This window comes from Myxocyprinus asiaticus, chromosome 3 (assembly GCF_019703515.2).
Source record: "Myxocyprinus asiaticus isolate MX2 ecotype Aquarium Trade chromosome 3, UBuf_Myxa_2, whole genome shotgun sequence".
Lineage (NCBI taxonomy): Eukaryota > Metazoa > Chordata > Actinopteri > Cypriniformes > Catostomidae > Myxocyprinus > Myxocyprinus asiaticus.
In genome coordinates, this window is record NC_059346.1 from 14,828,623 (window position 1) to 14,841,243 (window position 12,621).

A 12,621-nucleotide genomic window follows, 5' to 3' on the forward strand; every position below is an offset into this window, starting at 1 on the left:
ATTTTTAATGAGCGATAGAGATCAGGGTCGAGGGTGGTGGCCTTCTCCCTTTGCCATTTCCTGTGACAGCTTGAATCGTGGGGCATGTTTGTTGCTGTGGATATTGCTTCGGAAACTTTGTTGGCTGAAATATCATTTTCTCTTTCTCTCTCCTTTACTTCCCCACTTTCCTTTCATAGTCTCAATTTTGGTTTTTTGAGAATAAGATAAAATTGCTTTCATTTCCTTTGCGTAATGATTTGTCATTTCACATTTTTATATACACATAAGGTTTGGAATAATGTACAGATTTTGCTGTTTCGGAAGGAAATTGGTACTTTAATTCACCAAAGTGGCATTCAACTGATCACAAAGTATAATCAGGACATTACTGATGTAAAAAACAGTACCATCACTATTTTGATCAAATCTAGACAGGCCCCATTTCCAGCAGCCATCACTCCAACTCCTTATCCTTGAGTAATCATGCTAAATTGCTAATTTGGTACTAGAAAATCACTTGCCATTATATCAAATACAGCTGAAGCTATTTGGTTCATTAAATGAAGCTTAACATTGTCTTTGTGTTTGTTTTTGAGTTGCCACAGTATGCAATAGACTGGCATGTCTTTAGGTCAATATTACGTCAAAAATGGCAAAAAATAATCAGCTTTCTCTAGAAACTAGTCAGTCAATCATTGTTTTGAGGAATGAAGGCTATACAGTGCTTGAAATTGCCAAAAAACTGAAGATTTCATACAAAGGTGTACACTACAGTCTTCAAAGACAAAGGACGACTGGCTCTAACAAGGACAGAAAGAGGTGTGGAAGGCCAGATGTACAACTAAACAAGAGGATAAGTACATCAGAGTCTCTAGTTTGAGAAATAGATGCCTCACATGTCCTCAGCTGACAGCTTCATTGAATTATACCTGCTCAACACCAGTTTCATGTACAACAGTAAAGAGAAGACTCAGGGGTGCAGGCATTATGAGAAGAATTGTAAAGAAAAAGCCACTTTTGAAACAGAAAAACAAAAAGAAAAGGTTAGTGGGCCAAGAAACACAGACACTGGACAACAGATAATTGGAAAAGAGTGTTATGGATCTTAACCCCATTGAGCTTTTGTGGGATCAGCTAGACTGTAAGGTGCGTGAGAAGTGCCCGACAAGACATCCACATCTATGGCAAGTGCTACTGGAATCATGGGGTGAAATGTCACATGAGTATCTGGACAAACTGACAGCTAGAATGCCAAGAATCTGCAAAGCTGTCATTGCTGCTTGTGGAAGATTTTTTGATGAGAACTCTTTGAAGTAGTTTAAGAAGTTCTGAACATTTTTTTCAAATTGTAATATGAAAAAAAATGCCACTTTGGTGAATAAAAATGCCAATTTCTTTCCATAAGAGCAAAATCTCTACATTATTCCAAACTTCTGGCTACCAGTGTATGTATCTTACACTAAAAATGATTAAACTGTGAATAAATAATAATAATTATAATTATATTTAGGCCTACACTGCACCCAGACCTTCATGCAACTTGGCTTTAGTCATATGCAGAAGGTAAAGAAACCAACAGAAAGACAATACAATTTAACTTTGAGGAATATGAAAATCAGTCATCACATACCCATATGTCATTCCAAACCCATATGACATTCTTCTGTGAAACACAAAATAAGATTAAAAATTATACTGAAAAAATAATGAAAGTGAATGGTTACTGGGGCTGTCAAGCTACAAAAAGGATATAAAGCACCATAGAAGTAGCCCAGGTGACTATATTGCAAGACTTCTGAAGCCCACATTGACTTAGTATGAGGAAAAGTCAGAAATGTAAGTAGCTATTTGCTGAAAATCTTCCCCTCTGCTGTAGCTCTCAAATTTTATTCACACATTGTGATTAATTCAAAATCTTAAAAGCGTCATTTGGTCATAAGACACGTGATAACTAATTATGTTTGATGTCATTAGCTGCATTTCCATCCGCATATTTGTATGCAAATTTTGGGATGGCGCTTAAAAATGTTGTATGGAAACAGCAAGATGTGAATAAAGTTTATAAAATGTGCATAAAAACATATAAGCTTGCTTGAGGTGAATACATTTTTTGTTCAGTAAGAAGACATGCACAAAAATATATTCCTATAGAATTTTTATAGGAATATACTGTAAAAGTCATGTGCATAAGCCATTTGCTCAGATAATATCATTGCATAGCATTGTTCTGGTTATTCCAAAATGCTGAAGCCAAAGCCTTGCTACTATTGCCTTCCAGAACTGTGTACACGTTTCGCTCCCATCTGCCACTGAACGCTAGCAAACATGAAGTTTGTCAGAGCATTTTGGCTGCATGCTCTAAAACGCAAATAATTTATTTCAACTTCCATTTTCATTTCAAATTTGCACCAATTTCCCCAGAAGTGACAATTTTGTTCTCTTAAACCCATAGGATGGAAACGCTGCTTTATTCACTAATTGTTTTTATTCTGATTTTTCACATAAATTCAATTTGAAGACACATGATTTCAAACCTTGTATGCCAGGTCATGTGGCACCATGTTGTAATGTGCAGAAACATTTTTGAGAGCAAAGAGATTTTAAAGCTAAACCAGAGAGGAAACATTTTGGTCTGTTCCCATATAAAGCTATCGAATGACTTGGAATCAAGCACACATGCCGCAAGGACTACTTCTATGGTACTTTTTTGCTACTTTTTGATCTTCCAATCCTCATTTACTGTTATTGTATGGAAATGAGCAGCATGAACATTCTGCAAAACGTATCCTTCTGTGTACCACTGAAGAAAGAAAGTCATATGGGTTTGAAACGACATGGGTGAGTGAATGAACTACAGTACTGGGTGAACCATTTCCTTTAAAGTAAAGGCCTCTTTCCAATTAGTTGTCTGTCTTTTGTTGCATATAATGTGTGAAACCTTTAAGCCTGTTTGATGGTGTGTGCATCCTCTGCATTCATTCATTTCACTGATCTCTCTCATTTTATCTGTGTTCTCTCTTCTGCATGAATCCATTTAGGGTGGTCAAAGAGAAGTGGTGAATACAACATCAGATGAAAGCAGCTCCTGTGTTTGTATGGAGGTGCTTCTCTCTGCAAGAGAGATTTTAACCTGAGCTTTAAACAGAGAGCATGTCATTGCCAATTTAATTTTCCTCTGTGTTGTTTACTTCACGTTTAAAGACAGTAATTAATTGATTTAAGAATTGATTTACCAATTGAGGACATCCCCAAATGAATCCAAAATGGGCTTTTGTTACATTTAGGGGACATTTTTATTTACTTAACTATAGCTAAGTACACAAACATACACACACACACGTTTAAGTCTGCTACTTAAGAGACTGTGATAGAGACAAATAATGTGCAAGAGGAATAGATTAACAAGTGACTCTGAAGTGCTGGTAGAGAAAGAGATTGAAGAAATGATTATAAACAGCAGAGGAGAAGAGAGGTAATGAGAGTCATAAAGTGCTGGAGACTGGGATATGGTGACTGGTGAGAAAAATAAAAAAATTAGATGGTCAAAGAGAACAGCAATAAAAGAGGAAAACAGTGCACATTAACGAAAGAGAAAAGCAAAGTGTCAAAGATAAATATGGAAATTGAAAGTGACACATGTATAAGATGGACAGAAGTAAAAGGACACTATGAGGAAAGAGGTGGAGAGAAGAGACAGCTGATGTTGTTTAAGAGCCCAGCTCTCAATGAGCACAAGTGATCCATCAGTGAGGGTTTCCATGGCGACACAGGCTTTTCCCCGACCCCATCTGAGCAGATTCACAAGATTAGTCCTGAGAGAGCCTCTCGGTGTCGACTCTGCAGGCACTGCCACGTATATCAGTGTGGCTCAGTGTGTGTGTGCATCTATCTCTAGCCACGTATCTGTGTTTACTTTTAAAATTACTGTTACAGTATATATACTGTCATTGCATAGCTCTCTGGAATACTTCATTCTAATTGGTCAAACGCAGCATTCTGCAGTCAAACATACACAAATATGTTTGTATAATGACCACCAAACTGTTGTCCCAGGCAACCTGTTTCTAAAGGTCTGTATTAGTTTCATGTCTCTGCTATCACTAATGTCCATTTATTTATTTATTTGGTAGCAGTAGCTTTGTAATAAGTGGGATAATGTACAGTCAGCCACACAGTCAGTCATTATCACAAAATAACCCATGATAATAATCAGTGTCAGTAATCACACTGTCGGAGGCGTGTGAGGCATTTTGCGATAATGACCAGGTGACTGAACATTATCTCTTACAGATTTTGCGAAAACAGTTCAATATACTGAAAACAAATGTTAACCTAAAAACTGTGCTAAATGTGGTAACATCTAGATGATTGATTCAAGTCAAAAATATTATTTAACATGTCTGAATCAACCGGAGTACTTAAGGTTACACCAACAAAACTAATTTTAAGGGTTAGATCAAGTAGAAATAGATCATTAAAGTAACTATTGCAGGTTACCACTTTCATAGTATACAGTATGTAATTTGAAATTTTAATTGAACATTTCTTGAATGTTAAAAAACCTCAGCTCATTTAAAAATTCATAAAGTGTGATTCCTACATTTTCACAGCACAGACACATTTAAATTTTTTGCGATTGTGTCCTTATTCCTTGTTGCTTAGATTCTCCATAAGCTATTCAAGGACTCGCTTTACATAACTTTTCACAGAAAATTATTAATTAATGGACTATTGTGTGTTATGTGTTTGTGTAGCTGCTGTCGAAGCCTGTGTGCTTCATGGGTTAAAGCGGAGAGCTGCTGGTTTCCTACGAAGCAACAAGATAGCGGCACTCTTCACCAAAGTGGGCAAGAGCTTCCCTCCAGCTGTGGAGCTGTGCAGAAAAGCCCAGGAGCTGGAGCTGATCATTGAGAGCAAGTGAGACCATATCTCCAATACAACACACAACTAAGACACACTCAAACATACATTATAGTAATAGAACAAATTATAGCAACTGGCCTTGCATCTAGAATATTCAATAGATCTGGAGTAATACTGTGTACACAACCTGAAATGCGATGAATTTTCTATCTGCAGGATATTATTAGATTTCTGCGTAGCAAAGTGCCAGCACATACTGTTTTTACAATGACAATGCGTGTTATGCTCTGTAGTACCATATAGTGTGTTCCCAAGGAACACATATTCTGATAAAATGTGTACCTTGAGTCACTTTTTGGATAATAGAGTCTTCCAAATGCATAAATGTAAATGTAGTGGGCCTCTTAATAGTTCAGTATGTACCTGGGTATTCCATTTAAACTTTGCCTTGACCTTTGCCTCAGACGAAGCCAGTCTTTATCATACAGCGAGAGCACCCGTAAGACGCCCAAGGTCCCAAACATCTCCCCTCATTCCACTAGACACTTGTGGATCCACACTGCGCTCATTGAGAAAGTGTTGGACAGGATCGTCCTGTACCTGGTGGAAAACAGCAGGTGAGAGAGGTGGGAGAGAGCAATACAGAGAAAGCAAGCTTGTCCAGTTTCTTTCACATACAGTACAACCAAATGTACCCACTTGCATTATGTTAAGTTGAAGCTACTTGCAATGCTGTTGTTTCAGTAAGTTTTATGAGAAAGAAGCTTTCCTAATGGATCCAGTGGATGGCCCTATTCTCGCCTCTTTGTTAGGTAAACCCGCTTTTTAAAAACCAGTCTAATTCTGAATGGTTCAGGTCATTTGGTGTCATACTCTCATGGTCTCTTATAAGTAATGGCTCCATGCAGAAACATTGGACCATTTGGAATTAGCTGGTTTTCTGCATTAATTGGTCATAAAATGTGAACTCATCTTCATCAAAGACACAAGTATAGACAAACACTATGTGCTTAAGTTAACAACACACAAACAATTATAATATTTAATGTCTTTATTGAACACATCCCATTAAACTTTCACAGTGCTGTGGAAAAAGTAAGTGAACCCTTGAATTTAACAACTGGTCGATCCTCCTTTTGTAGCAATAACCTCATCCAAGCGTTTCTGGTAGCTGCGGACTAGACCTGCACAACGTTCAAATCAAATCAAAATCAAATCATATCCCTTTATTGTCACCCAACCATTTACACATGTGCAACAGTGGGTGAAAGTCTTGGGTGCGGTTCCAAGCAACATACCAGTATAACAATTATAATAAACATCTGATTTACACATAACACAGTTTACACATCTTGTTACACAACACAATATACACCTAATAATATACAATATACAGTATACACAAAATAAAAAGACTGTATACAAAAAAAATAAAAAATAAAATATATATATATATATATATATATATATATATATATATATATATATATATATATACACAATATACAATATACACAAAATAAGAAGACTGTATACAATAAAAATACATGTACACGGTTGATAGTCAACCAATAGATTCTCAGAAAGAATTTTGGACCATTCTTCCTTACTGAACTGCTTCAGCTCAGCCATACACTTAGGATGTCTGGTGTGAATGGCTCTCTTGAGGTCATTCCACTTGGGTTAAGGTCTGGGTGTTGACTGGGCCATTTCAAAAGGTGGATTTTCTTTTTTTGAAGCCATTCTGTAGTGGATTTACTTCAATGTTAAGGGTCATTGTCCTGCTGCATCACCCAACTTCTACTGAGCTTCAGCTGGTGCACAGCCACCCTGACATTATCCTGTTGGATGTCTTGATAAACTTGGGAATTAATTTTTCCCTTGATGATGGCAAGCGGTCCAGGCCCCTAAGCAGCAAAGAAGCCCTAAATCATGATGCTCTCTCCACTGTACTTGACTGTTGGGGTGATGTTTTCATGTTGGTATGTGGTGCCCTTTTTATGCCATACGTAGTGCTGTGTGTTCTTCCCAAACAATTCAACCTTAGTTTCATCAGTCTGCTAAATATTTTCCCAGTAGCATTGTGGACTGTCAAGGTGTTTTTTGCCAAACTTCAGGTGCCCAGCAATATTTTTGTTGGAAAGCAGTGGCTTTCTTTGTGGTGTCTTGCCATGGACAACATATCTGTTTATTGTTTTCCTTATAGTAGACTCATGAACAGATATGTTAACTAGTTCCAATGATTCCTTCAAGTCTTTAGCTGTCACTCTAGCATTCCTTTTTACCTCACTGAGCATTATGCGGTGTGCCCTTTGAGTCATCTTAGGAGACTCAAATTCTAGGGAGTGTAACCACAGTACTAAATTGTCTCCATTTATAGACAATTTGTCTAACTGTTTACTGATTAATATGCAACCCTTTCCAGCTTTATGCAAAGCAACAATTCTTGATCATAGGTCTTCTGAGATCTCTTTTTTGTGAGGCATGGTCCACGTCAGCAGATGCTTCTTGTGAATAGCAAACACAAAATGTTTGAGTGCTTTTTATAAGTCAAAGTAGGTCTAACCCACACCTCCAATCTTGTTTCATTAATTGGATGCCAGGTTTGCCAACTCCTGACTCTAATTAGCTTTTGTTGATGTCATTAGCCGAGGGTTCACATACTTTTTCAGACCTACACTGTGAATGTTTGAATAATGTATTCAATATGTACAAGAACAATACAATAATTTGTGTGTTATTAGTTGAAACAGATTGTGTTTGTTCATTATTGTAAGTTAGATGAAGATCAAACCAGATTTTAAGACAAATTTATACATAAATGCAGGTAATTCCAAATGGTTCACATAATTTTTCTTGCCACTGTAATACATTCTCAAGTCTCTCTTACTTGCTTCTTTAGTGGGGCCGTGTGCATTGGAGTACACTAAAATGAAGACAGCAGATCATTTCTGGACTAATCCTTCAGCTGATGAGCTGGTGCAGAGGCATCGAATTCACAGTGGCCATTGCAGACAAGACTCACCTACTAAAAGACCTGCCCTCTGTGTGAGTAACCTATGAATATACAAATACTCTGAGCTAAACATGTATGACAACATTGAAGGCGAAGTGTGTCATTTTTTTTTTCTATTGTTAAAATACTGAATTTTTTGCAATTCAGTGCTGCCAGTGATGCAGAAATTATGCTTCACCTTTAAAGATCTAGGTTGCAAACTATGGCACTTTCCACCAAGAATTCAGAAACATTACAAAACAGAAAATAGTATAAGTTCAGTTTTTTAAAAAGGACCAGAATAAATGCAAATCGTATAAAACATTGATATTTGCTTTCCATTTGCATGTTACAAAATAAACAAAAATGAACACTCTTTTTCACTTTCAGGGAGATGGAAGTGCCATTTCAAATGGGAAGTTCAAGCCATTTAAAATGCCCTTGATGTTTTTAAACCGTGCCTCAAGGAAATGTCAGGGGTCAGGAGCAGTTTGTACTCAGTCAGTTGCATGTCACATTGAGATCACAATATGTAGTGACATACAAAACCAGTAAGGACTGTTTTCATGTATTATGCTCTGCTACTTTCAAAACTGTTCATAAATTGGTTAGTGATTTAGAAGACATGACAGTTGAGCTTGTTTAGGCTGTGGGACATGAAGTAAATGGACTAATAAGGTTTTTTCACTGTTTAGAATTGTTTGTTCCTTTATCAATGTAACAAAGTCATTCAGATTTCAAAACTCTTTTTTTACACACCATTGGCCAAAACCAGACTTTATTACTGTAAAGGAGGAGGCGAGAAGCAGCTTTCCTGGTTCAGGTAAGGTTTTATTTTCTCTCTGCAGCAGAATTGCAGTCTCAGAGTCTTTGCGTTATTCAGTAAGTTAATATATAATCACACACCGCTTCACAAAATAAACTCTCATCATTTGTAACAATAAAACTCTTTTGTTCTTATTCGGGTCTGTGGTGCCCAGGCTCTCTCTCCTCTATTTGCGGTGTGTCTCTATTTATGCCGCTCTCCCCGTGCTCACTGAAATTAGAGACAGGTGTTAGACATAATTTAGCTCAGGTGTAAGCGCCCTTACCGCTTTCTCTCCGGAGAGATGCTTGACCATGCCCCCGCTGCCACATATCCCCACCGCCCGACTCAGGCCGGGGCGGCATCCGGCCTGTCTACCACTCCCCCCATTCCTGGAAAGGAAGTCGGCGACAGCCATCTGCGCCCCCGGTCTGTGGACCACCTTGAACTTAAACGGCTGAAGAGCCAGGTACCAACGGGTGATCCGGGCATTGGTATCTTTCATGCGGTGGAGCCACTGGAGTGGGGCGTGATCAGAACAGAGGGTGAAGGCCCGCCCCAACAGGTAGTATCGGAGAGTGAGGACCACCCACTTGATGGCGAGACACTCCTTTTCTACGGTGCTGTACTTAGTTTCCCTCAACGAGAGCTTACGGCTAATGTACAGCACCGGGCGCTCCTCCCCCTCCACCACCTGTGAGAGTACGGCCCCCAGCCCCCTGTCTGCAGCATCTGTCTGTAAAACAAAAGGGAGAGAGAAGTCAGGTGAATGTAAAAGCGGCCCCCCGCAAAGTGCAGCTTTAACTTGCGTGAACGCCCGCTGACACTGCTCCGTCCACTGGACCGGATCTGGAGCTCCCTTTTTAGTGAGATCAGTCAGCGGGCTGGTGACGTCCGAATAATTAGGCACGAACCTTCTATAATAGCCAGCCAGCCCCAGGAACTGTCTCACCCCCTTTTTGGTCTTGGGTCTCGGGCAGGTCGCAATCGCTGCTGTCTTATCAATTTGGGGACGCACCTGCCCGTGGCTCAAGTGGAACCCCAGATACCATACCTCCACCCGTCCAATCGCGCACTTCTTTGGGTTTGCTGTGAGTCCCGCTCGGCGCAGCGATCTCAGAACCGCCCTCAGATGTTGCATGTACCGCTGCCAATCATTGCTATAAATGATGATATCATCTAAATAGGCAGCGGCGTAGGCTGAATGCGGTCTGAGGATTTGGTCCATGAGACACTGAAACATAGCCGGGGCCCCAAACAAACCGAACGGAAGTGTCACAAATTGGTGTAATCCAAACGGTGTGGAGAAGGCGGTTTTCTCACGGGAGATTGGTGTCAAGGGGATCTGACAATAACCCTTCGTCAAATCCAATGTCGAGTAAAATCGAGCAGTGCCCAACCGATCGAGCAACTCATCAAAGCGAGGCATTGGATATGCATCAAATTTAGACACCGCATTGACTTTTCTATAATCCACACAGAATCGTACAGACCTGTCGCTCTTAGGCACTAGAACAACTGGGCTGGACCAATTACTGTGGGATTCTTCTATTACCCCCATATCGGGCATTGCATCCAATTCTTCCCGAACAATTTTTTTCTTATGTTCGGGTAATCGATAGGGGCGGCTACGTACCATGACCCCCGGCTCGGTCTCGATATGGTGGTGGATGAGGTTCGTATGTCCCAGTAGAGGGGACTCGGTGAGAGGTGGTCTCCGCAAGTGACCGGGGTGAACTGTTTATGTTTTGAACTCACCTCCGGTCCGAGCTCCGCCTTATCGGGAACTACCATAGCCAACGTCACGGGAACTGCCTCCCTCCACAATTTCAGGAGATTGAGGTGGTATATTTGATGTGTGCCCCCTCTATCGGTTCGTTTAACCTCATAATCGAGATCTCCCACTCGTCGTGTGACCTCAAAGGGTCCTTGCCACTTGGCGAGTAATTTAGAGCTCGATGTGGGAAGCAATACAAGCACTTTATCTCCCAGTGCAAATTCCCTTAGCTGAGCTCCCCTGTCATACAGTCGGCGCTGTCGTTCTTGGGCTTGGAGCAAATTCTCCTGTGTTAGCTGCCCCAAAGTGTGGAGTTTTGCTCTAAGATCAAGAACGTATTGAATTTCATTTTTGCTGTTTGAAGCTCCCTCCTCCCAGGCCTCTCGCAATACATCAAGCACACCACGTGGGCATCGCCCATACAGCAGCTCGAATGGGGAGAAGCCAGTGGAGGCTTGCGGGACCTCTCGTACTGCAAATAACAGGGGGTCGAGCCATTTATCCCAATTTCTAGCATCGTCGTGTACGAACTTACGAATCATGTTTTTGAGGGTTTTATTAAATCGTTCTACCAGGCCATCCATTTGAGGATGGTATACGCTGGTGCGAATCGATTTAATATTTAACAATTCGTACAGCTCGCGTAGTGTCCGTGACATAAACGATGTGCCCTGATCGGTGAGGATTTCTTTCGGAATCCCCAACCGGGAGATTATTTTGAAGAGTGCCTCCGCAACACTGCATGCTGAGATGTTGCGAAGAGGCACGGCTTCTGGATATCGCGTTGCATAGTCCACTAGGACCAATACAAAGCGATGTCCGCGTGCTGACCGTTCTAATGGCCCGACGAGGTCCATTCCAATTCTCTCAAAGGGGACCTTGATCAGAGGGAGAGGGCGCAATGGCGCTTTTGGGGTGGCCGGTGGGTTAACCAGCTGGCATTCGCGGCATGCCGCACACCACCTACGGACATCGCCGCCAATGCCCGGCCAATAGAAATGGGCTATTAGACGGTTCAGTGTCTTCCTTTCTCCTAAGTGACCTGCCATGGGATTATAATGAGCCGCCTGGAATACCATTTCTCGACGGCTCCTTGGAATCAAAGTTGGGTTGTATCCTCTTTGGTCTGAGTGTCCTGTGTCACTCTATACAACTGCTCATTTATAATTGGAAAATAGGGGTATGAAAGTGCGATGTCAGGCTGGAGTCGTTGACCATCGATGACTCTCACTTGGTCAAAGGCGTGTTTGAGGGTTTCGTCTGGCGACTGCTCTAAAGGGAAATCCCCCTCAGGGAATTCCCTGAGAAGGGGAGGGGCTGCAGCCTCTCCCCCTCTCTCGTCATTATGACATGGAGCTGTCGAGGACGGCCCCGGCTCCGCCTCCCCTTCCAGAGCATCGCACATTGCACATCTCCCTAACTTTATACAGGACCCATCCGCACAAATTCCCTTTAATAAAACTCTAAAATCAGGCCAATTAGTCCCCAAAATCAGCGGATGGGTGAGGCGGGAACTAACCGCGGCCTCCACTCTATGCTTTTTTCCCCGGAATTTAATCGTCAGGGTCACCACCGGATACTTGTGAATATCCCCGTGTACACATTTCACCTTCACCGTTTTAGTTGTGACCAATGCCTCGGGTTGAACCAGGCATTGGTGGATAGTGGTTTGATTACACCCGGTGTCCACCAGCGCTTGATGAGTACCCCCTTGACACTTACCGGTATCCGGTACGCTCCGGCCCGGTCGGGGGCAGCCTGTGGGAGGTCAGAGACCCGCACCACCGTCCCCAGCTCCATCAGAGGGCACTGATCTCGGAAGTGGCTCGAGTCTCCGCACCTCCAGCAGGCCGGCCCAGCCGCTACAGCCGCACTTGCGTCGGCGGGTGCCCCCCCCCCCGAGGGGGAGAGCGGCGGGGCATTGGAGAAGGGGAAGGTGTCGCCTCCCACACCCGGGGAACTGGTCTCAGCGGCTGAAGTCCTCCTCGTCTGCGTGGGGCAGGAACAGGACCTGGAGAGAGAGCAGAACGAGAGGAGAGAGGGGAGGGGGAAGAGACAGAGGGAGGAGAGAAAATGTAGGAGGGCTCTTCCGCCCTCGGGATCACCGCCATGTGGTCCTCCACAAGCCGGACAGCTTCCTCCAACGACGCCGGGCGGTGGCACTGGACCCACTCCGCCGTCCCTTTTGGCAGTCGATGT

The 12,621-nt window shown here is 42.2% G+C and overlaps 1 protein-coding gene across 5 annotated transcripts in view; it reads left to right on the forward strand.

Annotated features, from left to right (window-relative positions):
* sgsm1a (small G protein signaling modulator 1a) overlaps positions 1-12,621 on the forward strand; it is a 68,861-nt gene that overhangs the window by 21,335 nt on the left and 34,905 nt on the right. For 3 of the 5 annotated variants that reach the window (XM_051659060.1, XM_051659069.1, XM_051659075.1), the window contains exons 4-7: positions 4,737-4,899; positions 5,310-5,462; positions 5,590-5,657; positions 7,748-7,893. In XM_051659060.1, coding sequence (XP_051515020.1) covers positions 4,737-4,899; positions 5,310-5,462; positions 5,590-5,657; positions 7,748-7,893 — 530 coding nt within the window. The other 2 variants (XM_051659076.1, XM_051659077.1) reach the window with 2 other exon arrangements.